Below are 26,397 nucleotides of genomic sequence, written 5' to 3' on the forward strand. Positions count from 1 at the left end.
CTCCATAGATTATTGAAACAGAATATGCATAATAACTACAATAAGATCCACCAGAATTATATTTAGGGGGCAAAGCAAAATGGGGTCCGTTTGGACCCCATACGGCCAGATTCGTCGCAAAAATGTGTCGGTCGGATGAGGGTTAAAGGCTTTCGTGACAGATAAGGGGCAAGGGTGACAGACTTGGGTCTCTGCTGACATATTAATGTTTATGATAACGGTTTAAGGGCAATAGTGACGGATTCACTTCACAAATCACTATGCAGCGCAGATGACAGCTTCTTCAAATAATGTACATCTTTGTCTAAGCTTCCTGCACACCATAGTGCATGGTAATATATCGTTACTGTATTCTGCAATCCTGTTTGAAAGATTTCTTAACAAAAACACCCCTGCTAAGGGACCGAAACTTACCCCACTTCTTTCTTACGTGAAATTCAAAAGTGGGGTAATTATGCAAAAGGTTTTAGTGAAAATGTTCTTTTTAACTGAAGGTACCACCGGAAAATTACATTCTCCCAAGGGGGTGGGTTTTACAAAAATATTCCATTTCAGAACAGTCAGTTTTTAAGATTTTGCAGGGGATAGAGATGAAGTGAAATATGACGTATTTTAACTATTTACTTTACAACTGTTACCTTTCTAGTTATGTTCATTTCCCCCCACATTAGTTACACTGAAACGCAAACCTGTTCATATTTGCTGAACAAGCTAATATTTATCTCTAGTATTTTTATTGGAATTCTGCAACTTGGCAGTACTGAAGCGCCAACTAGTAATCCACGATTGTACTGCAGCCTTGAACTGTCTGGCCTGGGACAGAAATGAGTGGGCAACCAGAGGGTGTCAGAATCCAAAGATGGCGACGCCTACCAGTATGAAGGAGTGCAAAGCAGGTTTTGCTTATCCCCCTCAAATTTAGGGAGTATAAACTATGTAACAATGATAATAATACTGGTAGTCCTAACACAAGAACAAATAAAAACACTTGATTAGGACGTATTTTACACTTTTATTATCCCATCATATTATACAGCATCCACCCTGGAATGTCTTCATAAACATTTGTGAAATACTTCTGCAAAAAGAATTAAATTCTAAATTAACAAAAGTGCAACACAATACAACTGTTTTTCACTCTACCCAGTACAACTATCAAAAAGTCATCTTATTCATCTGGACTTTTGATTCGGGCAGCTGCTAGTTTAGCCATAGTTGCTGTAATGTACAGGCATGTTCTCTTGTACAATAGTTAGTACACACATACAATGACAGTGTCCATGCAGTGAGGCTTTGAACAGTTGCTTTCAGTCACCAGTCACTGAAGGCACCAGCATATGAAACAGCTATAATGTACTAGCCTCCATTTGCACATAGATATATTGCAATGATCTTTCTATAGTTGTTGACCACTTCCAAGATCCCCTTTAATAATCAATGACAGTACAATTGGAGCAATGTTTAAAAATCACAAATGACACTAGACCAAATGCCAATCATCAAATACCCGGTATACCAAAAATTACAACTACATGTATTATACTCTCCTTGAATTTTTTTTGCCGATCCCAGGGAAGAACATAACACAAGAAACAGAAGCAGGCGTCTCACTCAACAGTATGTTATTTTCTCTGGAAACACAATGCAAACTATACTACTTATATAACATGCATCCATGAATGGGGGATGGTTTTACATAGGACCGCATTTTGTCACAGTAAGTGATGGGTTGATGGTGGGAGTTCTGAAAAAACGAGATCACTAACTTTTTTACTAGCTTCAACTTGTCCATCATTTGAAAGTACACTTTTGAGGCACAACCAATACGGCAGTTCCCTCCAGACAAAGTTTTGGCAACTTGTCAACTGCCTTGCAACAAGCTTTATGTTTGATCAAAGGCAGCTAAATAACACGTTGCTGAAACATTGCCAAGTAGGAAATGGTTGGTTGAGCCAAAAGAACTATACTTTCAGGGGTCACCTACTGTTGAGTGAGAATCTGCATTCTTTTTCTAACCTGCAAAGTGGGTGGTAGTTATTGCACAGTATTCCAGTATCGATACATACATCCAAAATGTATGTAAAGGAACAAACAATAAGAAATGTTAACAGCAATTTCTACCAGTTATGTGGGTTACACTTTCACCACTTACTAATGAATGTACATTTGTACCATCTTTGTGTTACCATGACAACTGGCTATTACAAAATGCTACAGAAACAAGGCTGGCAGCTTCAATACTGATAAAACTACTTGTAATATTATTTTACCAAACTATATACTAGTACTTCTAATCGTGATCTAGGCGTTTTCCCCATGATTTACATAATTTTCACCAATACCTTGCAATCTCTAGTTTGGTATCCTAGCAACTATGAAATTAAAGTAGGCACTTTGATGTAAGATAAGTTCTAAATACAACCAATAATATTCTTAATACACATACTCTTAATATGAAACCTATGCTACATAATCAAGTCTACATTTTGAGCATGTTCAATATTCTCCAAAATGTACATAATATGTTTACCACAAGTTCCATTAACTACAATCCGCCTGATGTCTTTCCATGAGAAGTTCATGAGAAGTTGAGATCATTTTAAAACCAATCCCTGAAGGACAAGTAAACACACACATATGTAACAAAGTAACTTCACATAACAAAAAAAAAAGAGCCTTCATCATGTACACTTATAAGGTAAACAATATAGAACATCACAAGTAATTTAAGTTCACTGGGTGGTTCATTCTAATTATAGTGTATTGTTTGAATTCTGCTTCCAATCATGAATAACTTAAGTACTAACAAATTTGCATATTTTGTTTGATTTTTTTGGTTACAAAATGCAGACAAGGGGTGAATTTTTGTGAACTTCATGAACATTTGTTTTTCGAAAAATAGACCAAGCACAACATCCAGTATCATTCTAAATAAAACCACTTCATTCACAGGATCAATCTCACCATTTCAATAGGGATATTTTCTTATGTAGATTTAGCTCAACTGTTGTATCAAAGTCTATATATACAGCTATAATCCTTTATTATGACTATGAGATCATTGGTGAAAAATATCAATACATGTACCTTGCTTTAGACATGGTGTATACCTTACTACACACATATAGGTGGGAATTTTTCATGTCTTTATATATCTCTTGGTTGCATACCAACAGTACTGCATCTTCAAATCTTGTTTTCTTGTAACATTATAAAATTGAAACAGAATCATATCTCTTGCTTTTTGCTTTGATAAGTACAAAACTGTACATATATTGATGAACAACACATCAAGTAGACACATCATGCTTTTTTTAACCTTCTCCCTGCTGCCTTAAGCGCCTATCTCACTGACAATGTGGCACGTTGTCGATGCATCCTAAACTGGATATGTGTCACCCTTGACTTTATAATGGGAATATCATGCAAAACGTACAAGTCTGATTAAAACGACAACAAAACACAAAGGGCAAAAAGTTTTTTTATCAACGAAATTTGACTGCTTTGTCAAATCGCCCTATCGCATCGAGGTTGCCAACGTGCCACAGGTCCAGTGAGATAGGGGCTTAACCCTGTAACCAATAACAATACATATTTGGTGCCAAAACACAACTTGAGGTGGGAGAAGGTGCAGGAGGGAATGTGGCAAGACAAAAACACAGAAGAACGGTTATGAGGTAACGCCATAGAAAAGAAGGGACCATGTCCAAACAGAAGACAAAACATTTTGTAAGCAGCACTTGGTAAAGGTTTCACTTCATGCAGGTTTGTATAGACCAATAAGTTTACAAAGACTTGGGTTCAACCTAATTTTCAAATGTTCTTATCCGTGCAGAATCATGTCGGTGATATGAAAATTAAGAATGTGCCTTTCTCAGAATTTCAAAGAGCATGTGTGTGATGGAACGAGGTGTAGACAGAAATGCATCATTCATAAGAGCCTCACAAAAACACTGACTATTTCATACAACGTACATTGTCGGTGACGCCAATTCACTTGCTCTCAGGACAGTCTAACCAACTCAACTTTGGAATACTTTTTTTCTGACTCAATCATCACAGAAAGAATCATTTTTACCTCATTGTTCATATTTCTAACATATCATTTGCAATTATAAATCTCTACATTCAAAGGAATAGCAGATTCTCAGTTTAATTTTCTAGGCTTTTTTGCTACGTGTCATCATCATAGTAGTCTTCATCATTGTTTTTGTTCTCTTTCTCATCATCTTTTTCTTCCTCCTCATTATCATATTCCTCTTCATCCCCACCATCATTATCTTCCCCATCCTTATAGTCTTTTTCATCATCTTTTTCATCATTGTCATTGTCATAATCCTCCTCCTTTTCATCCTCCTCCTTTTCATCCTCGTCCTCGTCTTCTTCATTGTCTTCATCTTCTTCCTCTTGATAATCTTCCTCATCCTCCTTGTAATCCTCATCCCTTGTTTTCATACCATCTCCGTTTCCTTGCCCTCCCCTTTCATCGTCATCATTTCCATCCTCCTCCACATCTATATCTTCTTCATCCTGGCCTTCATTGTCTCCCTCCTTTTCATCATGATCTTCTTCCTCTTCTACATAATCATCATCCAGGATGATTTCGTTCTTCTCAATTGCAAGTCTTTCTTTCTCCGTCAACTTATCGTTGCCTTTTGGCTTTTCCTTGTTAATTTGTTCTTTTTCTGGCTTGGTCTCTCTTTGCTTGTCTTGTGAGACTTTTTCTGGCTTCTTTTGGTCCTCTTTTGTTTTCTTTGAGTCAGTCTCCTCCACTTTTTTCTCTCCTTCCTTGTCCCCCTTTTCTGGCTGCTTTTCCTGTTTTTCTTCCACGGGGGGCTTTTTGTCCCCCACACCTCCCATGCCAGACAACTGTGGGTAGTTGTACCCGTAAGGTCGGAGGTGATAGGTCATGTATTCTAGGACGTACATAGTGTTTGGGGTGATGTAGTGGAAGGTGATGGCAAAGTCGGAGCAGCACTCAGGGCCCTATAGGAGGGAAGAGACAGGACACCCACCACCACATTAGCAAACAAAGTTAAATAACTATTAGCGAAAAAAAGCAGCAAATGAGAGAGATATGTTAGCTAGTGGGATGGTATGTGTTACGGGAATACAGCTCTGACTCCAAAACCACAAGTGAAGGGATAGCCCGAGGACCCTAAAATAAGGGATGAAAATAAACGCAGACAACACCAATGTCACATAATAAACGAGGCATGCAGTGATCTATAAAAGAAATGTGCATAGAACGTCTGGTAAGTGCAAAATACTGAAGAAAACTAAGATGAGAAGTCAAAAGATCCAAAAGAAAGCCCTTCCCACACCTATGGGTCTGCACCCTAAAATAAGGGAAAGGAAACAACATGAAACAAGAAAACAATGAAAAACACCACAAGTGAGTAAGTAATAAGTAAACCAGGCATGCAGGTGACACGAAAGCTCTACTGTGGTGAACTAAATAGATCATACAAAGTACCTCGGAATTTCGGATGAGGGGGTTGGCTTATTGGGGAGGAGGAATTTTTGTTCTTGGTCTGTTGAGATCGATTGGGGGGGTGTAGTTGTATCCAAATGGCCTGAGATGATACGTCATATACTCCAGCACATACATATTAGCTGGGGACACATAGTGGAAAGAGATGGCATAGTCCGAGCAGCAGTCTGGTCCCTGTAAATAGAACACAGTTCGTCGCAATTAAACGTCTGACCATCGGTCTGTCGGTCAGTTCTCGTGTTAGCTTGTCGAGGCATTATAGCTTGTCAAGCTTGTAAGAGGAGTGGGGTTATTGTGAAAACAACAAGACTGTTGATAAATGGTTAGTTTTCTGTGCAAGGCAGCAGTCGGTTGTCCACATATGTCCACAGTGATGGAATGAAATGTTAGTGGATGAGAAGTAGGCTGTCTGTGAGGTGGAACACAACCGTTGGAATGTCTGTTGGTTAGTTGGGATGTTAGTCTGCATACACAGAAATACATGGTTAAACCATTCATCACCCATTCCATTGTTAGTCACCAACTTACTCATAACTGTCAAACTGTTTGAAAGAAATGCAGAAGTCATGTAACATTCAAACAAACACATAATGAAAGATACATAAGAGTAAAACAAACAATCAAAATACAGACATCTAACAGCAAATAATAAAAGGAAAAAAAATTGCATGCATTGACAGATTTCTGTAAATACCTTTCATACGTACATTGTGGGCAGATAGTATCTTTAGAGAGGGATACCAGTAAATGTCACACCTATTCAATCAACTACATAAAAATGTCATTTGAATGCACTTGACCCATTTCAATTTCAAATTCACCCCTTAAGAGCAACAGAACAACCTTGGAACTTACTTAATGGCCAAATAAACAAAGCCTGTTTCCGAACCACGTGCTGACTGTACTTTGAGCTATGTCAACAAAGCAATATGGCTGTTCCCACAATTAGTTCTGTTTCAAGGATAAAGATTGGTGCTGTGAGGACAGCCATAAAAAATTGTAACAATGAATTCTACATTTTATGCCAAAAGTGTTGCCAATCAAACGGGAAAAAGAGCTTCTTAACATTCTTTACAAATTTTGATTTTTTTTCTACAATCCTTCTAAACTTGTGTAAGACTATCATCTTATTGTGTACATTTTAATCATTGTTGTAGCCAATATCAACCAATAACACTGAATGGAATTGAAAAGAAAACTTCCCTTTAGAGCCTAACATGGCAAACCAAAGGTCAGAACGGACAAGAAAAAGAATAGCTGTATGTTTGCACATGAAACAACAACAGGCAAAACATATAGCTCTGTTAGTGAACATTTGTACAAACAACATCCTCAAAAACCACACACATTCTTTAGACATCAGTAAAATAGCTAATCAGAATCATACGTATACAACTAAGACAGACCATCTTTCACATATTCAAGCAATCTTTCCATCCTTCATATCATCAAGCATTCCCCAATCATCAACCAAAGTTTCAAACAGACTATAACATATACACCATCTTACCAAGACACACACATTCATGTACATTGTACCACCAGGTATTACATGTATATCCCACCATGTCATCCCATATGCTATGTCCACATACCATACTAACAACATACTCATACTGTATACCACACATAAATAATCTTACAGTCACCATACTATATACATGTACACAATGTATCTCTATGTACAATAGCTGTATAGCTAGCCAGCAATACCTGACTGATAATGAGCTACAATTACCTTTAACCTCTAACAGCCCAAAGGTGTACCATCCAACTTAAAGTGACACAGATAGGAACTAGACTGATAATGGTTAAATGTAGATAAAAGTGTAGATTGAAATTTTCCTGGTACCAACGCCCACCCCCAACATAAAGGTGCTCACCCTAACCCATTCAGATTCAAGTCGGATTTCAGGTCTACTGTTTCTGCAAAACCTGTTCTACTCCTAGACCAAACACCTATGGAACCTGGCTTAATGTATAAAGCTCCCTAAAAAAAGGGTTAATCTTAAGTTTCTAATCATTCTGTACCCGGGGCAAGATACATGTAACTGCACACCCTTTTGCACAAATTAGGTTAGTTTCGACCAAACACAGGGATTTACCCTACCCATAGCAACAGAGATATCAGTAACACTGTTAATACAAGTGTATATCTGTTACCAAAGTCCCACTGTGCTTTGTTTGACGGAGCTCTGAGATAAGTAAATTTACAATTACTTAACCCTCCAAATCTTGGAGATGACTATGTTTAGGAAGGCCCAGCTATAATCCAACTTACATCGCTGGCTGGATAGAACTGATACTTCCAGTACCAGTTGCCTTTTGGTACCCTTCCCGGAATGAGGTGGTGTTCTGGCACAAAGGGGTGGAATCTCTCGCGGCCGAGTTTATCTCGCGAATCCTCCGCCCGCACCCCGACTTGTTCCATACATCGGCCCATCTCCACGTCCTCCATGATGGACCGAGCTTTACAGTTCCCCTCCACGAATTTCTTCACCGCTTCTTTACTGAGGACGTAGCCGGCGCCGCCACTCATGTAACCCTGTTTGACGAACGGTTTGAACCGCCGGCCGAAGTAGACCGCCTCGGTGGGGTCGTAGTCTTTCAACATATATCTCAAGTTTTCTACGACAACGAACGTGTCATCGTCCGCTTTCATGAACCAGTCAGCATCGTTTATGTGGTTCTTGTAAATGTACTCGTACGCGGCTTTCGTTTTTGCCCAGAGTTTGTCACGGCCCTCTCCCGTTCCGAGGCCGATGACGGGAAAGTTTGGCTCGGCATTCGAGCTCATGTACAAGATTTTGTTGCAGCGTTTGGCCCACGTGGCCTTCACGTGTTTGGCCTTCTTGTCAAGGTTGTCGGGTTGCGTCATGACCCAGCAGAGCACACGGACATTGCCATACAACTCCTGAGCTTCCTTGTCTTGCCCTGTAGAGGGTGTGCAGAAAAACATATTCATATACAGAACATAAACATTTGAAGTAAACCTTAAACATTGCTTTTAGTAGAATTCATGTACAACCATGTGAGTGAAACGTCATTTACAACACAATTCTCACCTCATCTACCTTTTAGTCTATTTGACTGTTAAACTTTAAAGCACAACTAAAGATCTAACAACCAGTTTTCTCCACCCTTCTGTTTTCTGTTAAACATTCTTTTAATGTTTCACTAAGTGTCATTCCTGTCCATTCTCTGATATCATCCTCCCATCTTTTCCGGGTTTTTTCTTTCTTCCTCTCTGGACGGTTACTTGTATTATAGTTTTGACTAGTCCTGATGACATATGGCCATACTACTTCAGTTTCTTTTCTTTACTGTGGTTAGGAGGTCTTTGTATGGGCCAATGTTTTGCTTGATTCTATTCTATACTTCAGCATTTAAAATGCGTTTTTCATATTTTACAACAAAATTATATCATCCATTTCACCACATTAGATACACGTACAGTACAAAACACTCTTCATGCGTTCTGAAGAAATTCAAATAACCGATGCAATGTGAAAGTTTTCAATCTACATGTATACTTAGTTATTATCCTATAGCTTTCTCCCGAACAAGATAACACTTTCAGGATGCTCACATTTATGTATATCATAATCTACATACAAAGTTTTATGTATAAATCAAAGTCTGACTTCAAGGTTGCCAATCAAGTAGCCTATCCTCCAGCAACAATTTCATGCTTTGATTAAGAGCAAACACTCGAGACCAGGCTCAGTGTCTACTTATGCTGGTAGAGAGGGCCTGACTAATGATCTGTTTACCTGGCAGTAATTATTTTGTGGTAATACCCCTCAAGCAGGCCATTACTGTAACTTGGTGTAAGTGGACCCATATGCTGCGTTGTCTAGGAGATAGACAGCTACAAGTATCTTGAAGTTGAAATCAAAATTAAAAGCAGAGATGTTGGAAAAGCACTTTTCTGATTCCATATAGAATCTTCAATCAAGAGTTTGAGATTACCCTTTTTGTCATCTCCATCATGATATAATTTGATGCCTCACACAGACTTTGCAACAGAACTGGTATTACTATCATATAGTATTAGTATTAGACCCGTAATATGTGCATAAGCTGATTTTGGTGTCTGCACACATACTTACAATGTGCGTGATCAAACTTGTTTAGGCAGTATGAGCAGACAGTGATAACAGGATGGGAAAAGGTTAAACCACTAAAAATACCACTTATCAGATCTGAGAGGTGAAGATCAATCGTTACCTGTCCACAAACCTTCTTCAATCAGACTAACAACCATGTAACTCTAAAGGTCAGTCGTGGATACGGATGCAGTAAAAAGCTTTGATCTGCTCTTGCCTGGTAACCACTGAAGTACTAGTAGTGTAGAGGACAGCACAAACTTAAATGTTACTCTTACAGGGCTCAAAATACTGGGTGCATGTGCACCTGTGTGCACCCAAAATTTGTGCTGTGCACCTAATTTTTGACTATATGGGTGCACCAGTGCACCTAGATATTTTTGTAGGTTAAAGGTACTATTGTACACTAGTATACAGAATATTCTTGAAATGTAAGGATGAGAAAAAGCAATATAACCTTTTGTATTTGTAACAGTTGTACTTTATCTGATGCATCACTTGTTTGCAATTTTGAAGTTAGCTTTAGAATTACAGATTGAAGTTCTCAAGAGCGTTAAAATTTGGAATTATGTTTTGCTAACATTCAACTTTATTTTGTGGTGCACCCAAAATCCTTTCTGTGCACCTAATTTCTCTGGTTGGGTGCACCAGTGCACCTATTTCCAAAAAAGAATTTCGAGCCCTGCAGTCTATCACAGCTAATTTATCCTGTATCACAGTAAGAAGGACATTATAATGCACCATTACCAATTCAATGTCCCCTCCTTGTATGGAAGTGTTGGTTATTTGTGATTTGGACTACAAGAAAATTGGCAGTCCGTATAAAATTACTTTAGCAAAGTATATTTTCCACTACTCGCTGATCACACTCAACTAGATGCGAGAAGGATGGGTTGTGCCATCCACAAATTGTTTGTTCTTCCATTTACCATACTCAGTGGACCAGAAACATTACGTTTTCTCAAATTACGTACATGTACCTCTGTCAAGATTTGCACAGTAAACAATAGTGGTCATTACTCAAGTTTAATCTTAAAAGCATCACACGCATAGGAAACATTCTGAGTGCCATTGTGCCTGCTGAGTTTTTTTCTGTGTAATGCATGCAGGTGTTTGGATTGTTTGTTCAAGAGGGTGCAGTGTTGGGTGGGTTTAGAGCAAACACTGCCAGTCTTTTGTTAAAGGTTACAACTCGATTGACGACAATTGTGCCCCCTGCACTGGTCCAATGACACTGCTACTAGACTCTGTTGGGGACGAAACTGTAGTATGTCAGCTTCCTGAATAATTTAGTGGTTTTTCAAGGTAAATACCACCCAATGCAGCATACTGGTGCTACGTTAGACCTTTATTTTCTATACTACATGTGCAACAGCATACTTTTTTACAGCATGAAAGGCGTGTTATGTTTTGTACCTGGACATAATTGATTGATAATTTTCAAGATAATAAAAAATACACACATGATACAACAAACATTTGTAAAGTAAAATGTAAATGTAGTATGATGATACCAAGTAAAAGCTAAAGTCTTTGAAAGGGTATCAGGACAACTCGGCCCATTTCCAACTCGGCCCATCGCAAATCTGGTCAACTCGGCCCATCGCGGTGGTCAACTCGGCCCATTGGTTGTTGAGGTTTTTGGAGCTCCATGACGCCGGTGCTTTTAATAGGCAATCGACATAATTTTCATAGAGACCGTGTTTTTTTTTGTCAGAAAACTTCGAACTGTTGACTTAATTTAAGTTTTTCGGAGACCCATACCACCGGCGCTTATAAGCAATCAACTTGATTTAATACAGCCCACGTCTTTTTGTCAGAGAACTTCAAACTGTTGACTTTGAGGTTTTGGGGCCGAGTTGACTAGGGAGATGGGCCGAGTTGACTGGGCCGAGTTGGTAATGGGCCGAGTCGTCCGACATCCCTTTGAAAGCCTACCACAATTCATGACCATTTTCACAGTCCGACTTAGGGGTAAAAATATGGCCCCAGGGTGCTTCACTAGGGCCCCAGTCCTACTAATCAGCATAGAGCTTCTTCTGACAGCCTCTCTTTCCAGCCAGTATTTTTGATAACTGCAGTCCCTTTCCCCTTCAGGGGTAAAGTTAGTGAAATCAACCAAGTAAAACTCCCCCAGTGTGCAATAATGATGTGGGCGGGCAAGACTCCTAGCACCATAGGGCTTTTTCTGACAGCCTTTCTTTCCAGCCAGTCTTTTTGAAAACTGCAGTCCCTTTCCCCTTCCTGAGTGAAGTTATTGAAATCAACCAAGTAAAAACTCCCCCAGTGTGCAATAATGATCTGGGCGGGGAACACTCCGATCCCACTCCCAGCACCATAGCATAGGGCCTTTTCTGACAGCCTATATCTTTCCAGCCAATCTTTTTGATAACTGCTTCCAGCCAGTCTTTTTGATAACTGTAGTTCCGAATCAATTTCCCCTTCAGGGGCAAAGTTATTGAAATCAACCAAGTAAAAACTCCCCCAGTGTGCAATAATCAACTGGGTGGGGAACACTCCCAGCACCATAGATAAAGGTACTTCTTCCAGTTCTGACAGCCTATCTTTACAGCCAGTCCCCTTCCAATGAAGTTATTGAAATCATCCCACTCCAAGGAAACACTTCCCCAGTGTGAAATAACACACTGGGTGGGGAACACTCCCAGCACCTTAGATAAAGGTATAAGAGGTCAAGGGAGCTCACCATGGTATGGCGACGTAGTGCACGACCACCCATTCTCAAAGTCAAATGGAGTAAATAGATAGCAGATGCGCAAATGTTGTTTGTTCAGCAGTGCAGTGACAAGTCTCTCTAAATCATGTCCACTTGCATCAGAAAACAGGTCAGCTATGAACCTCTGGGTCATGGTGAGGTTAATAAGTCACCAGCTTCACAAAAGGCAAGTATATGCAAATGTACCTGCTCTAAACAGGTGGCTCTGCCATAATGCTATAATGACCTACTACTCATGCATGATTAAGTGTACTACCTGTAACAGACCGTTCCAAGGTCGTTGCAGGTAGTACACTTAATCAACATTTCTGTGACTGGCTGTCATCTTCCTCAAGGCAATTCTGACTGGTTCACATTTTTTGCAGCTATAATTACATGTTTGCGATAGCAAAACCTGTCTTATATAACTTGATACAGATGCGGTCCCAAACATAGAGTAGTCTGCACAGAGACATGAATATGCCAAACCTGGGCTTACAAACTGCATATGGAAGCATTCATTGCTATCCATCACACTTACATACACACTGATAAATATACAATCTTAATTAACACAATTGAAATTTCTACTTCATTCATCTCCGAACTATTTCTCTTTTTGTGAAAAAAACACACTTTAGAATTAGAGAACAGTAATTATTGTTCAGTAGAAAACATGTAAAACATACCTAACCTTAATAAAATATCACTCACTGTCAGTCTTTTCTCTGGGTAATATCTCAATGTTATGACTTCATAAGACTTGTTTTCATGACTGGGATTAAAAGTGCAAAGCAGGGCAGCATCGGTATTTCAGCACTATCTCACACATAATGCTCCAATTTAGGTCAACGAGGTGATCACGCCTACATATTATGTGGGTCGTGGCTGTTTCTAAGGCTTGACTGCAAAGCTTGTATTTACATGTGAAATCCGTGTGGTATTTGTCATGCACATGACAAAAAATTTTGAGGGTACTGTAATTCTTGTTTCTTTCACTGTAACTTTATGTTCACTGTTATAACTGTCGGCTCTGTATCGTGAACTTATCATCACCGTTAAAACCTGTTGTAATTATTTATGATTCCTTTACACATCCGTTCCGTGAAGTTAAAGTTCAGTGAAAATGTCTATTTTCCTTACACCGTGAAATTTTCAGTTCTCAAGTACATGTACAGTACATACCGGTAGTGCAAGGATCAAGGCATTTAAGGTCTTCTTGCTGTAGGCAACTAACATTTTCATGTGTTCACAATTTTACAAGCGAAAAAGCATCATCCTCAAATATGTCGACCAATTTACAAAACACAACAAGGGGAATACAGTATGATAGTTTTAAAACATAAGCATTTCTGTGAACGTTTAGACTATGTACCTATTTCATTTTGGTTGGTATGTATGCTGTATGTAATTTGTAGTAACTGAGTTATCAATCCACAAAATCCAACGACCATGTGCAAGGTAAGATCTTATCTTAATTGGTTACATCTTACCGATATTGATAACTCTATAAGTACGGAATTAACACCACCTGTTTATCTTATCTCGCTGTGATATCGCCCCATGTTTCATGTGTGAAACGCCCCTCCCACTTTTGAAACCATCCAAATGGGACTTTGTCATCTTTATACTTTCAAACGATCAAAGCAAACCCCGGTTCGTATACTTGTGACGTGTTTTCCTTGCAATACTTGTTGCTAAAAGCGATGTACGCAGCTGATAAACATGATACGCACCTTTGTGGTGGGCATCGTCCAAGTCTGTCCACTCCAGCGCCTTGTGCGGCGAGTCAGCAACATTCACTTCCGGGTGATCGTACGGCTGTTTCGCCACTTCTACCTCTTTGCTCTCCACGGATATTCGGTCAGGAGGACCGGGACCGTGCGATGGTCTCGATATATAATTTACAAACACGTAAGAAAAACCAAAACCGAAGAAAATGCCCAAGGCGAAGGTGACAAGGGAATTTTTAGTCACCCCGGCCGCCATCTTGGAACACTTCAACCACGTCCCCAAAGGTGCTTTCTACTTTACCCGATGTGTGATTCAGAAGATTGAGAAATCTCTGATACCGTCAAACACCTTTCATTGAATAACTTATAACTTTGAACAGTGGAATCGATAATTTATCTGAATCATAGAATCACACGATTTCGTTTAAGAAACTTTTCGATCATTTCTTTATAACTATTACACCTATGGGGTCTTAGATCCCAAGGGTGACACTGAGTGGCACAGAGGCATCATGGGTGTTTTTAGAGGAAACCACTTGATGAATGGAACTTCAAAAAGTTCTCATAAATCAATGATTTAACTGCCTTATAACAAATGCGTCAAGCGGATGATGATTCTCTTTAAATTGCCAATTTTGTTAGAACCTGAACATTTCAGCTGATCTTACAGCTGAGCTCTATCTTTGAAATAAATTGATAAGCTAATGTAATTTCTTTTCAGTGCTTGAAAACATGAACCAATTCAACTGACCATTTTTCAATTGAAATCATGAATAAAATTGTGAAGGAAAATATCATTTTACCATGGAAAGCACAATATATTGCACATTACAGCAGTATATGCAAAGACTAATTTCACAACCTTAGTGATATATCATATAACTTATACGACAGGTGAATACATAGGCCGAAGTTCTTACTTGCTTACATAATGTAAAATGTATAAAAGACTGCAAGACATTGGTTATGACCAGATTTAATCAGCTGTGTTAACTAAGAAAATACACACAGTTTAATAGAATACTTGATATTCATAATTGGTAGTGTTACTTCTCTTCTTCAGAGGCGGCAGCAGGAAATTTGGTATGGGGGAAATATTGCTGACAAAATGTCCATCAAGTGCTGCATGCGCGAAGCATCTTGCCCCCCCCCCCCCCCCCGCTACAGTTCTTTTTCTATTGATTCCTGTTGCAATTATTCTTGTACTTTACTTCAGCAACCCCTTACTCCAAGATCCTATATCTGCCTAATCCCTCCATCCCCCTATTCATCCATCCATCCATCCTTCAATCCATCCATCCTTCAATCCATCCATCCATCCATCCAAACATCCATCCATCCATCCATCCATCAATCCAACCATCCATTCATCCATCCATCCATCCATCCATCCAACTACATGTATCATGAGAACATTATTTAGTTTCCTTCAACTATTACATGTAATGCCCAAAATACACACACCACATAGTAATTAGTGCTGCATGTATACAGACAAGAGGAATGAAGATAAGATACTGATCCCAACATAGTTTTCACCATACATATACATACATACATAACATTACATGATGATACATACATACATATCTTTTGTAATATTTTTATGGAAATATGATTTTCCAAAGATTTTATTTTTTTCTTCTTTTTGATATTCTCAACAGAGGGAATGTTTGCTAGGAGCAAGGAGGGCAAGTTGATATGAATGAAATATTAATGAAACATGGTCTTGTTATCATGAAATGTACAATAAAGGGTACAAAAACTAAAAAGCAAGGACGTCAAACAAGGCCCCAGACCACTCACCTGGTTGTGACTGATGAGTTCTTGCGGCGTCTCCAAGTTGAATCGCTGACGACCTCTAATGTCTCTGCTGTCCCCGATCTCCACCCCTGCATTATTCAGGCATTTCGCTAGGTGGTGATCCGGATTCTTCGCTCCCATCAGCTTGCTGTCGTCCGGACACAGTTTGTCGTCACCAAACACCAGGTGCAACAGCTGTAGCGCCTTTTGACTTACGACAAACCCGGCCCCTCTGTCGGGATAGTTGTCCTTCGTGATGTGCCCAAAGTAGGTGGGAGTAGTGCTGTTGTACGTCAGGAGAAAGTAGCGCATGTTTTCGACGATGACCCACGAAGTGTCCTCGATAACGAAGAACCAATCGTACTTCTCTTCGTACTCCGTGAAGACTTTCTCGAACATGATCTTGTGGCTCATCCAGTTCTTGTTGACCTCAGAGTCCTTCTGGTCCAGCACGAGCGTCGGGAGGTCCGCTTCTTTCTTGTTGTGGACGAACAAGAGTTTCTCGCAGTGTCGGCCCCAGGTGGAGTTGATGTGCTCGCGATTGGGCCGGCCCTTCGGCGATGTGATGACGAGACAGAGGACCCGCGTACGCAGCAGCTTGTCCTCCATTGCTTCCTGTTTCATGTAGACTCTGGACACTTCCTCCTTGGCGACGTGGATGGTGCGATGTTTCATGTAGCGGTTGTCGAAGAGTCCGTTATGTTGGATCTGTGTCATCATGAGGTGGATTAGGACTCCCGCGCCCAGACCACCGACAACCGTGACCCACCGGAGCATACTTGGTGGGGCGCCCATGTATGTACACGATCTAGTGAGATACAAGGTCATTAGCAACTGATGATTTTTAACTTGACAACTTTTAAAATTGTAAGACCGATGACAAAGCTAATAAAACATTAGAAGTAAAAAGCATGTTTATATCGTCAGCTTTATGCTGCCCGGACTGGGAGTTATTATAGAGATTAAAATAGTCGTGAAACAGCGACAACAACATGAAGTAACATTTACTGTAAGTAGTATATATGAAGTTATATGTTGTTATCCTTTAATAATAAACAAATTGGTTTCCTGTCTGCAGGGGGAGGGGCGGAACCGAATAGTTTGATCTCTACAAAGAATTGCGATTATTTTGTCAATATATACTGTAGTCCATATAACGCTAAAGATAAACCATCGTCCTTGTGAGAAACCTTGACGGAACATCTTATAGAGTCATACAACAAATCATAATCTTAACCCTTGCGACACAAATACTTTTTTGTTTACGCACTCTATCGAGTTGCAAATAATGTTGAAAGAGAACATTAACCACGCGCGTACCTAGAGCATTAGGTACTCAATCTTGGTGGCAAAACTTACCTGTGACTCCTTGTAAACTGTTTAGATTTTCAGATGATCCTGTAACTTTACAGGTGGTACGAAAACTGCCCGTCTGATGGCAAAGTCGTTTCAATAATGATTTTTCGCCGCCATGTTGTATCGTGGGACGGATTGTTCCATTCAAATTAAAGGTAGAGAGGAATTGAAAAATAAACTTCAGTATCGTGCAATCAGACCAATTGAGGTCAACTTTATCAAACCCTAGTGTTTATATGACGTCGTTTATATACGCTTATTATGAGTCCATTTATTAGGAATACAGAGTTCAGCGTTATATTTTTGTTTTAGGCCCTCCAGTACAGTATTATCGTCCAACAATCATACAGGCTACGAGCGACGTCTAGCGGATTACTATTGCATAGCATGTCACATTTCCTAGCGTGGTTGATCAAATCTAGAAGAAATGTTATCGTCGATATTTCCAAGACAATATGAAATGCAGATACTAGGACATCGGTCCCATTTTCCCATGTATACACTTGACGAGTGTATCACTCTTAAAACGTGACTTTATTCATTCTGTGACTTAAAGAAATGAGAAGAAAAGTTGGAAAACAAAATACAAATTTAGCATGCTATTATAAAACAGTACTCAGTGTGATACAACTACTTTCATATTCAACAAAGCAACACCCGCAATGACATTTGACCCACAAAAACACAGTCACAACAATTTGGAAAACAATTTAATATGTATAATATGTATAATATGTTATGTTATGTTATGATATATGACATACACATGTAACTAACTTTTAATCTAGCAGATTTGTGTACATAAGTGGTCAGGGCGTCGTTTAAACATTTCTTTTCTCTCTAAGAAGTTTATATTTCTTATCAACAGCACTTAAAATCACTTCCAAAGGAAGTGTATGAAACTCAATTCAACACCACCTCATCCCTTTAGGTCCTTTCCTTCCATACATACCTGTAAGTTTGTAAAGACGTACAGTTAAAACCCCACTCCATGAAAATACACACCATTGCTTTAAGCAACCTTGGCGACATGTCGACAGCTACATTCTGAACATGAACAAGATAAGGGACAGACTGTGGAGAAACATTTTCAGGCACTTAAAAGTTTGACTAAACTTTCATCTCACTGCCCTTTTTGCTGTCAAATGAATTGTACCTTTCTTTTAAGAATTGTGACACAACTGCTATAATCCTTTCTAGTCCACCCCTAAAGTTTCTTAAAAGATACAAGAAATGTACTTATCATTGTATGCAATGATCTTGTTTCATGTGAAGTCTGTTTTAGTGTTTGAGCAAAGATGAAGTCTGCAGTCTCATATTTCAAATGTGTGTAAAGAACTTCTGCCCGTATTACATATTTCACCAGGAGCCTTCTGGGGGATGTGAAAATATCAACATAACTTCCACCAATATAAAGTACACATTCTTATGAGCATTTCATGCACATTGCTATACGCCTGTAAAGTTGTACATGGATATTTGCTATTTTTACAGTGAATCCGAAATCATATCTTGAAGGCACTACAGTGTATATCTGTAATATTTCTACAGGAATAGCTAGGCCACTTTATCCATGACTGCAACATTACTTGTGTGGTAAGTACATACTAGTATTTGCCTTTCTGAAAGAAACCAAACCCGAAAACCTGTTGCAAATTATGGAATCTATTCACAGTTGTTTATTTGTGTATGTACAGTTTACGTGGCATACCTAGTCAAACTTTACCTCAAAAAGACCCTCAGCTCCATGGCTTAAAAATATAAAAATTCTATAAAGCCCAATAAGAGGCTTTCTATTATTCTAATACATCTATGACAACATAATAGTTAATACACTATTTGGTATAAATGCTAAATAGTATCATTATCAAAGGAAACTATTCCGATGGTGTTAGCACTACAAAAGGTATAGCACTTTTACTGGCATTAAAAAAGTTGGAATGTTCCACAATGCAACCTTACATGTTTAAGTACAGTAGCAATCTTTAATCTTAGCGTTTTACGTCACTACAATAAAACATTTCATTTGACATCTATTGCGTTGATCTCCGTCGTGGTCTCTTTCTTCCATCTCCACATACATGTGTAGCTATTATAGGGTGCTTCAAATATTTTGAAACCATCACATAACTGACTTAAACTAAAATCAGTACAAACTTTAATCGTTCAACAGTTCCTTTGATTGTTGTTAACTCTTTAGTTATTTTACAACTGCGAGGACTGTGGCTCTTCCCATGCCTCCGATAGCGCTGGTTCCTCGGTGGACATGGCGGCTTGGCGCAGGACGGACATGTGTTCCTCCATGTCGGAAATTGAGCTGTCGATCCAGTCCAACGATCCCGGCATCTTACAGGCGTTCTTTGTGACCAGGGCAAGATGGCTGACTGACAAGAGCAGGGCGGTGGATCTGTAAAATATTTTGTCAATCAATGATAGGTCATTAAAAATCAGGTTTCAAAAGTTTTCAACACTAAACTCGTGTGCTTGTACTTTGTATATTTGGGCTCCCTTAAAATCAGCCTAGCTTGACTGAAGGAAATTTACAAGGTCAATGAACAAATAATAATTACAATAAACAAGGAAGGCATTGAATAGATATTTCTTCTTTTTTCCCCACTCACTCTACAATACTAACTGAACGTAATTAAACAGTGTACTGAAAAATGTACTCAAAACACTTACCTAGCTTCCAGTAGTTTGGGGTCCAGTGGTGGGTACATGGAGCGAACCACATCATCAACCCTACAAGAAGAAAACAAAGGTACTAGTGAGGTTAAGAACACCAACTTTCATGATAAGTCCGCAGCAAATATTTCTTAACTATGTAGTTATACAGGGCACTGTAATCCAACAACAGACGGGAGTGCAAACGATCAAGAACATGACAAACCTCGGACTGATTCTCTTTGCCACCACCACGACCTCTCCGAGGTCGGCCTGACTGCGAATCTGGGAGTTGTTCATCGTCATGCCGACCAGCTTCTCCGTCAGCTGGTGACACGTCTTCAGGATGGCCAGACAGTGGGGGATCAGTCCACTGGAGTGGAACATGGACATGTTGACATGATGTTCGCATGGTGTTCATATTGTGTTCACATGGTACTCATATGATGTACACATATTGTTAACATGGTGTTTACATAATGTTCACGTGGTATCTATATGGTGTTCAAATGCTCTCTACTCTCTATCAACATTTGTAACATACTTACTGATGCACTACTTATACATTTTTTGTAGCTCCATGAAACATTCAACATACAACTTAAAAAGTACCGCAACATCTCTAGACAGATCTAAAGACAAAGGTTCCAAAGTAAAGCCCAACTCACGATGCGTCATCTATCCAGGCTTCGTTCTCCAAAATGTCATCAATGTCCGGCGTGAAGGCGACGTTGGTCAGTTCCACATCTGGTGCCTCCCCGTGTGTCTCCATGGCACTCACCAACTCAACTGTGGGGCGGCTGGAGGAAAATAGATCAATAACAGTACTTTTAACAACAGGAGAAGAGGCCGTCCATACTTTACATCAAAGAATCTTATAGAGTCTGAAACTTGTGGAAAGTGGAAAAAACCTGGCTGAAAGCCTTTTGGATACGTGATGCCCTAACGCAACTGATGGTCATAGAATGTGTTATCGCAATATTCTGACCTGCGACTGAATGTGTTATTTCGCGAACTTGTGCTGCTATAAAGAGCTGGGTCGGGTTTCATGTTTGTTTTTCTACATTGTCATGAAAAAGACTGTTGCAACAATCCTTGGTGCATTTGGGGAGTCTCAAATATGAATAAACAGTGAGATAGCAATAACATGAGAGGGAGAAAGCCTTACTTGATAGCGAGACTCTGCTTGTACAGGTCTGCCCGTCCGCAGTACTTCTGCTTACACACCAACAGCAGAGAAATCAACGACGCCACGAAGATGGCTGCCAAGATGGCGATCGCCACGGCAACAACGGTTTCCATGGTGATGACAACAGTCAATCTTCACCTCAGCACTCCCATCAACCTGTAGGGGAAACAATTCAAAACAGATTGTCATCAATAACAGAATACAGATCATAACAACTTTTCATAGATGACAACTTTTTTCATATACTCATTGATATGCATACACAATACAGGGCTGGTGCAGGTTAGGTACAGGTAGACATCAGAAATACCTCCACAGCTCCAATTTTACCTGAACCAGGTAGTATTCAAAGCTCTGATGTTTGTCCTTATAAACAGTAAAAGAAACATGTAAAAAATACAGACAAACAGACAAACAAACAAACACACACACAGGCACACACAAAAATATATATCTATTTTTCATGGAGATAATTACTATTTGTACACATTTATACAAAACTATCTAAAGGGGCAAACTAACACTACTATACCTGTACAGGTCAGAACCCTAACGAATCAATTTGTTATTTTGAGGCATGATAAAGGTTTAAAGATCAAATCTAGTCAAGTCATCTCTAGTGATGATGCTTTGTTTACAACAAACAAAACACTTAAACTTTAATTGCAAGCTACCAGGTCTTATTGATTTCTCAACAGTGACCTATTCTCATATCCCTCTCGTCTAGTTTTCAAGATCTTCAATCCTTTCATCATGCGGCGCCAATTCCCCAGTTCAATACGTAACACCAGTACCAGTCTCCGATAAGGAGGGATGATCCACTAACAACACAGATCAAAGCAGGTATGCCGAACTGTCCCTGGAGAGGGTACAGACTGTTGTCTGAGTAAGGAGGACATGTAATCTTATCAGAGGGAATAATCCTAGCTTTTTGGTACCTTCTGAAACTAAAACTCTTATTGTATCAACAGCATACCATTTTAAGGTAGGAAATTTTGTTTCTGAAAACAAGTACAGTAGGATGTTGCATGATGATGCAACATCACTTGATACATAGTAACATGCAGTTAGGGCTATTTTTGCACACAAAAAACTGTTAGTTCAGTCAATAGAGCATGAAAATCATAATCCCAGGATTGTTGGATACAAAACTAGTATCAGCCAATTGATTTCTTTTACCAGATGTTTGGTGATCAAAATAATATGTGTGTTTTCCGACTTTTAATCATGTTTACAAGTTCTGTCTTCTTTATCTAAGGTGGCTCTCTAATTGACTTAGAACTGCTTGTCAGTGAGATGCAGGACTTCAGTTCATAGACTGATTTTTGTACTTCATTTTCTGACAGCTTTGTTAATTGTTTTACCTGTACATACTACTTCTACATGTAGTTCTGAAATGTGTATTTTTGTTCATACAAACCAGTAATTTGACAGAATAGCCCTGGGCTGACCAGGAAATACACCAAAAAAAAACATGTTTGATAACAGTTCTCATCACTGTGTGTTCCGTAGCATGAAAAGACTTACTTGTGTGCTTAAAATGTTGTGCAACCTCTCTCAACAAAAAAGAACTGGTAAAGCTGGATAAGCCTAGCTGAACAACAAAAAGGAACCGACATGTTTTTGCCACTGTTTTAGAATTGGGATCTTTTACAAAGCGTAGCCATTTGCATCTGGACGGTCTACATTTGAAGTTAATTCTATCAGTTACACATAAAGGCAGAAAAGTTCAAATCATCTTAACATATTTTACCACCTTTCAAGTTGATCAACTGATGTTTTTTGCTTCAAGCTTAAAGAAAATTTATCAATGCTTCATCCAAAGCACAAGAATACATACTTTCATGAATTAGTTATGGCAGCATTTTAAAGATCACAAAGTGTAGGTTTACACATACTGTATGTACCATACTACATATCATCACATTACTTTCAATGTTGAAAGCAAGAATATCTCTTAAATTATCATTGCAGTTTGGACAAGAAAAATTTATTGAAAAGAATCGGTGAGCTAGAATGATTTGATTATCCCCTGCTAATGCTGTGGTGTGGTGGGTGGTAGTACCGAGCATGTGTGGTGAGTCATAGTGTCTGTGTGAGATAGGGTCTGGGCATGTAGTCTGACCCACTTTTTATTTAAAAAATACCTTAAATCTAATTTGAAAATCATGTACATAAATCAGGCCCATTACACATCAGAATGCATTTTGTGAAGCACAGAGTTGTTTTGTTATTCACAATTTATGCTTTGATAATTTCTGCACATCACAATGTCACATAAAACAAGATACTTGCACATTTATATAAAATCTTGTACGTTTGAAGTCTGTAGAAGTAGAACAACGACACTAGACTCAGAGTAAGACAGCCAGCACACATTTATAAGTTATGACGTCCTGTCAGAGATAACATCATACATGTAAATTTACATGTTCAGCATTTTTTCACACCATCACAGCTACCGAAAAATGCTACATTATGCACATAACAAGCAAAAGGACCCCATATGTAACTAGCTACCAGTTTTGTGGTAAGACTTTAGCAACAACAAAAAAACACCCATACCTGGGTGTTACATTAACAACCGACCTAAAGTGGGGTGCCCATGTCAACAACATAACAAACAAGGCTAAACAGACGTTAGGAGTGATCAAACGTAATTTGTGGGCATGCCCATTGAAGGTAAAATCACTTGCGTACACATCACTCGTAAGACCAAACTTAGAATACGCAGCAACAGTATGGGATCCGTATACTAAGAAAGACAAAGATAAATTGGAGAGGGTACAGAACCAAGCAGCCAGATTCTGCACGAACAACTACGTCAGGGGTGCTAGTGTCACCAAAATGAAAACAGATCTGCAGTGGATGTCACTCGAGGAGAGAAGGAAAATGTCCAGACTATGCATGATGTACAAAATTACTAATAAATTGGTGGACGTACCAACTAATAAGTATCTAATACCAGCTCAGAAAAGGACAAGAAATAGCCATGCCTTTAAGTATCAGACTTTTCAACCTAGGATTGATGTGTTTAAAAATTCGTATTTTCCTAGAACGATCGTAGAGTGGAACTCGTTACAACCAAGCACAGTGGAAGTATCCTCATTAGATAGCTTTAAACAATGCATGCAGTTAGATATGCGAAGGTTAGACGTGACAGGTCGTTCGGTGTAATATAACCAGCTGCTGTCGCGCCGCGTGCCTGCGAAGCTGGTGTGTTACGCCGAATGGCGGTTATACCGGCTATATAGATACAGATACAGATACCGTGACAACTTTCAGAAGTCTCTAACGTTATATTTTCAGGAATAGAGGTAGAAAATGCACAAGTTTGACATGAGAAAATATGAGAAACGTCACTAAAAATCAGTGAAAGTGAAAAATGCCTCAGGTTGCACTAGTTTGAAATCTTGTCTTGTAAGCAATAGGGTTTAAAATGTCGCTTTTTTACACCCTTGGAGAAAATGACGATGCAATTTTCCTCCAGCACATGTGTGAAAACTGTTTTTAATCTACCAGTCAGCACATTATATAACATGAGGAATATTAGTTGTTGTTTTTTGTTTTTAGTGGGCCATGGCGGACAACTTTGTTTTTCACACCTCGACTAAAAAGCTAGTCCGCCCTCAACGGGAAAATTTCGCCAAAACTCCTACAAAACAGAAACTAACTTACCTTCAAGAAGGTACCTAAGTGTCAAGGGAACCTTGTAGAAACATAAATGTGGCCAAGACGTCTCTAAGACCCCAGTTCACACCATTTTTCTTCAACCTCCCAAGTCACAAACAACTTTCAGACTTCTTGGCGGACGGCTACTTCCTGTTCACAAGAAGCAGGATAGACCGCATCCACACAAAATAAAAGATACGTATTCCCCAAAATCAACCATGTTTAAATTCATGAATCAATGTTATTTGAGCTGTATAAATATTATATATGTTTATATGTTTAATGTCACTGTAAATTAAAGATCTGGGTTTAAACTTATTTTTTGTATATGCTCAATTGTTACGTTTAGTTGCCTTGTCCTCATTAACATATAGTGAAAGGAGAGAAAAGGGATGATCCGTTGTGAAAACAAAAGGATGCCAAAGGCAAAACGAGGGACTGTTCAATACTGCTCCTGTACCCGTCTGCTATATTCCTATATCAAATGTCACCGTTTGACTTGTTCGTTTGACTGTGAAAATCATTACCTCCGACAGAGGTACTGTTTACTGGTTATGCGCGTTCGCAGCTACAACTGTATGGCCCGTTTTAGCTACTGATTTATTTTTAATACTCTCCAAGTCCAAGTAGCCATGGTGACTACAGAGGGGCGTTCTTAGTTGTTATTATACGAAGGGCTACTATATATAATAACAAGGAAATACGTCCTTCTGTAGTCACCAGGACTACTCTCCAAGCAGCGGTTTGGCCATTGTCTTAGTTACTTCCTAGCGTTATAATAAACAACTACCTGGACATAAATGGAAAGTTATTCCTGGTAAAGAGGGCACCAAACACATTTATAGCCCACACGACAAAAAAACATAATTTCTTGTTGCAATTTTAATAGTGAACATCAAACTGCAGCATTGTGAACTTCAACCGCACCCGTCGCAACAAACCAAATCAAAATGGCATCGGAAAGGAGACACATAGTAACGTGTTACATCAGGGTTCGAGGCGCTTTGAAAGAGAGATGATGGCCAAAGGATCTCTCCAAACGACGGAGACACGCACGGGCAGGACACATTTACCGTAGTAGCCTTGCCTTGGATCAACACCCACATGGAGAAAGACTTTGCCAGCGTCATTTTGACAATTCTGAAAGGTCTGGAAGTAACGGTACCAGATATTTGTGCTATAAGACTCTCCGTATATTCAAGACATATTATAAGCAACTTATAAAAAGTGTTTTTATTGATATGATATTATGATATTATGATATTATGATATTATGATATTATGATATTATGATATTATGATATTATGATATTATGATATTATGATATTATGATATTATAATATTATGATATTATGATATAATGATATTATGATATTATGATATTATGATATTATGATATTATGATATTATGATATTATGATATTATGATATTATGATATTATGATATTATGATATTATGATATTATGATATTATAATATGATATTATGATATTATGATAATATGATATATGATATTTGATATTTGATATATGATATATGTTTGATATATGTTTGATATATGATATATGATATATATAAACTCTATAAGACTCTCCGTATATTCAAGACAGTGTTATAAGCAATTTAAAAAGCGTTTTTATTGATATGATATTATGATATTACG

The 26,397-nt window shown here is 38.8% G+C and overlaps 3 protein-coding genes across 3 annotated transcripts; all 3 read right to left on the minus strand.

Annotated features, from left to right (window-relative positions):
- Positions 1 to 992: 992 nt before the first annotated feature.
- On the minus strand, positions 993 to 14,343 carry LOC136447964 (glycoprotein-N-acetylgalactosamine 3-beta-galactosyltransferase 1-like). The gene is made up of 3 exons (XM_066447112.1): positions 14,053 to 14,343; positions 7,776 to 8,428; positions 993 to 4,986 (listed from the first exon to the last, which is right to left on the minus strand). The coding sequence occupies exons 1-3, from the start codon at positions 14,303 to 14,305 to the stop codon at positions 4,174 to 4,176; spliced, it is 1,719 nt and encodes a 572-aa protein (XP_066303209.1). The 5' UTR covers positions 14,306 to 14,343; the 3' UTR covers positions 993 to 4,173.
- LOC136447965 (glycoprotein-N-acetylgalactosamine 3-beta-galactosyltransferase 1-like) lies at positions 4,983 to 17,360 on the minus strand. Its single transcript, XM_066447113.1, has 3 exons — positions 17,212 to 17,360; positions 15,856 to 16,660; positions 4,983 to 5,668 (listed from the first exon to the last, which is right to left on the minus strand). The coding sequence occupies exons 2-3, from the start codon at positions 16,645 to 16,647 to the stop codon at positions 5,504 to 5,506; spliced, it is 957 nt and encodes a 318-aa protein (XP_066303210.1). The 5' UTR covers positions 16,648 to 16,660; positions 17,212 to 17,360; the 3' UTR covers positions 4,983 to 5,503.
- Positions 17,361 to 19,295: 1,935 nt separating this feature from the next.
- Positions 19,296 to 24,873, minus strand: LOC136447251 (transmembrane protein 98-like). The gene is made up of 6 exons (XM_066445978.1): positions 24,740 to 24,873; positions 21,041 to 21,217; positions 20,541 to 20,672; positions 20,099 to 20,245; positions 19,891 to 19,950; positions 19,296 to 19,615 (listed from the first exon to the last, which is right to left on the minus strand). Exons 2-6 carry the CDS (start codon positions 21,172 to 21,174, stop codon positions 19,414 to 19,416), a joined length of 675 nt encoding a protein of 224 aa, XP_066302075.1. The 5' UTR covers positions 21,175 to 21,217; positions 24,740 to 24,873; the 3' UTR covers positions 19,296 to 19,413.
- Positions 24,874 to 26,397: the final 1,524 nt, after the last annotated feature.

The sequence above is a fragment of the Branchiostoma lanceolatum genome, chromosome 13, assembly GCF_035083965.1.
Source record: "Branchiostoma lanceolatum isolate klBraLanc5 chromosome 13, klBraLanc5.hap2, whole genome shotgun sequence".
Classification (NCBI taxonomy): domain Eukaryota; kingdom Metazoa; phylum Chordata; class Leptocardii; order Amphioxiformes; family Branchiostomatidae; genus Branchiostoma; species Branchiostoma lanceolatum.

Bases quoted from the DNA above. Each gene is read 5' to 3' on its own strand.
- LOC136447965 (XM_066447113.1), bottom strand. From the start codon at position 16,647: ATGGGCGCCCCACCAAGTATGCTCCGGTGGGTCACGGTTGTCGGTGGT. The intron at 5,669-15,855 runs GTGAGTGGTCTG...TTCTATTTACAG, and splicing joins AACTCATCAGTCACAACCAG to GGACCAGACTGCTGCTCGGA.
- LOC136447251 (XM_066445978.1), bottom strand. From the start codon at position 21,174: ATGGAAACCGTTGTTGCCGTGGCGATCGCCATCTTGGCAGCCATCTTC. The intron at 20,246-20,540 runs GTGAGTTGGGCT...GTTCCACTCCAG, and splicing joins GCCTGGATAGATGACGCATC to TGGACTGATCCCCCACTGTC. The intron at 19,951-20,098 runs GTTTGTCATGTT...TTCTTCTTGTAG, and splicing joins GCAAAGAGAATCAGTCCGAG to GGTTGATGATGTGGTTCGCT.
- LOC136447964 (XM_066447112.1), bottom strand. From the start codon at position 14,305: ATGGCGGCCGGGGTGACTAAAAATTCCCTTGTCACCTTCGCCTTGGGC. The intron at 8,429-14,052 runs GTGCGTATCATG...CACCCTCTACAG, and splicing joins GGACGATGCCCACCACAAAG to GGCAAGACAAGGAAGCTCAG. The intron at 4,987-7,775 runs GTAAGTTGGATT...TCCCTCCTATAG, and splicing joins AGTTCTATCCAGCCAGCGAT to GGCCCTGAGTGCTGCTCCGA.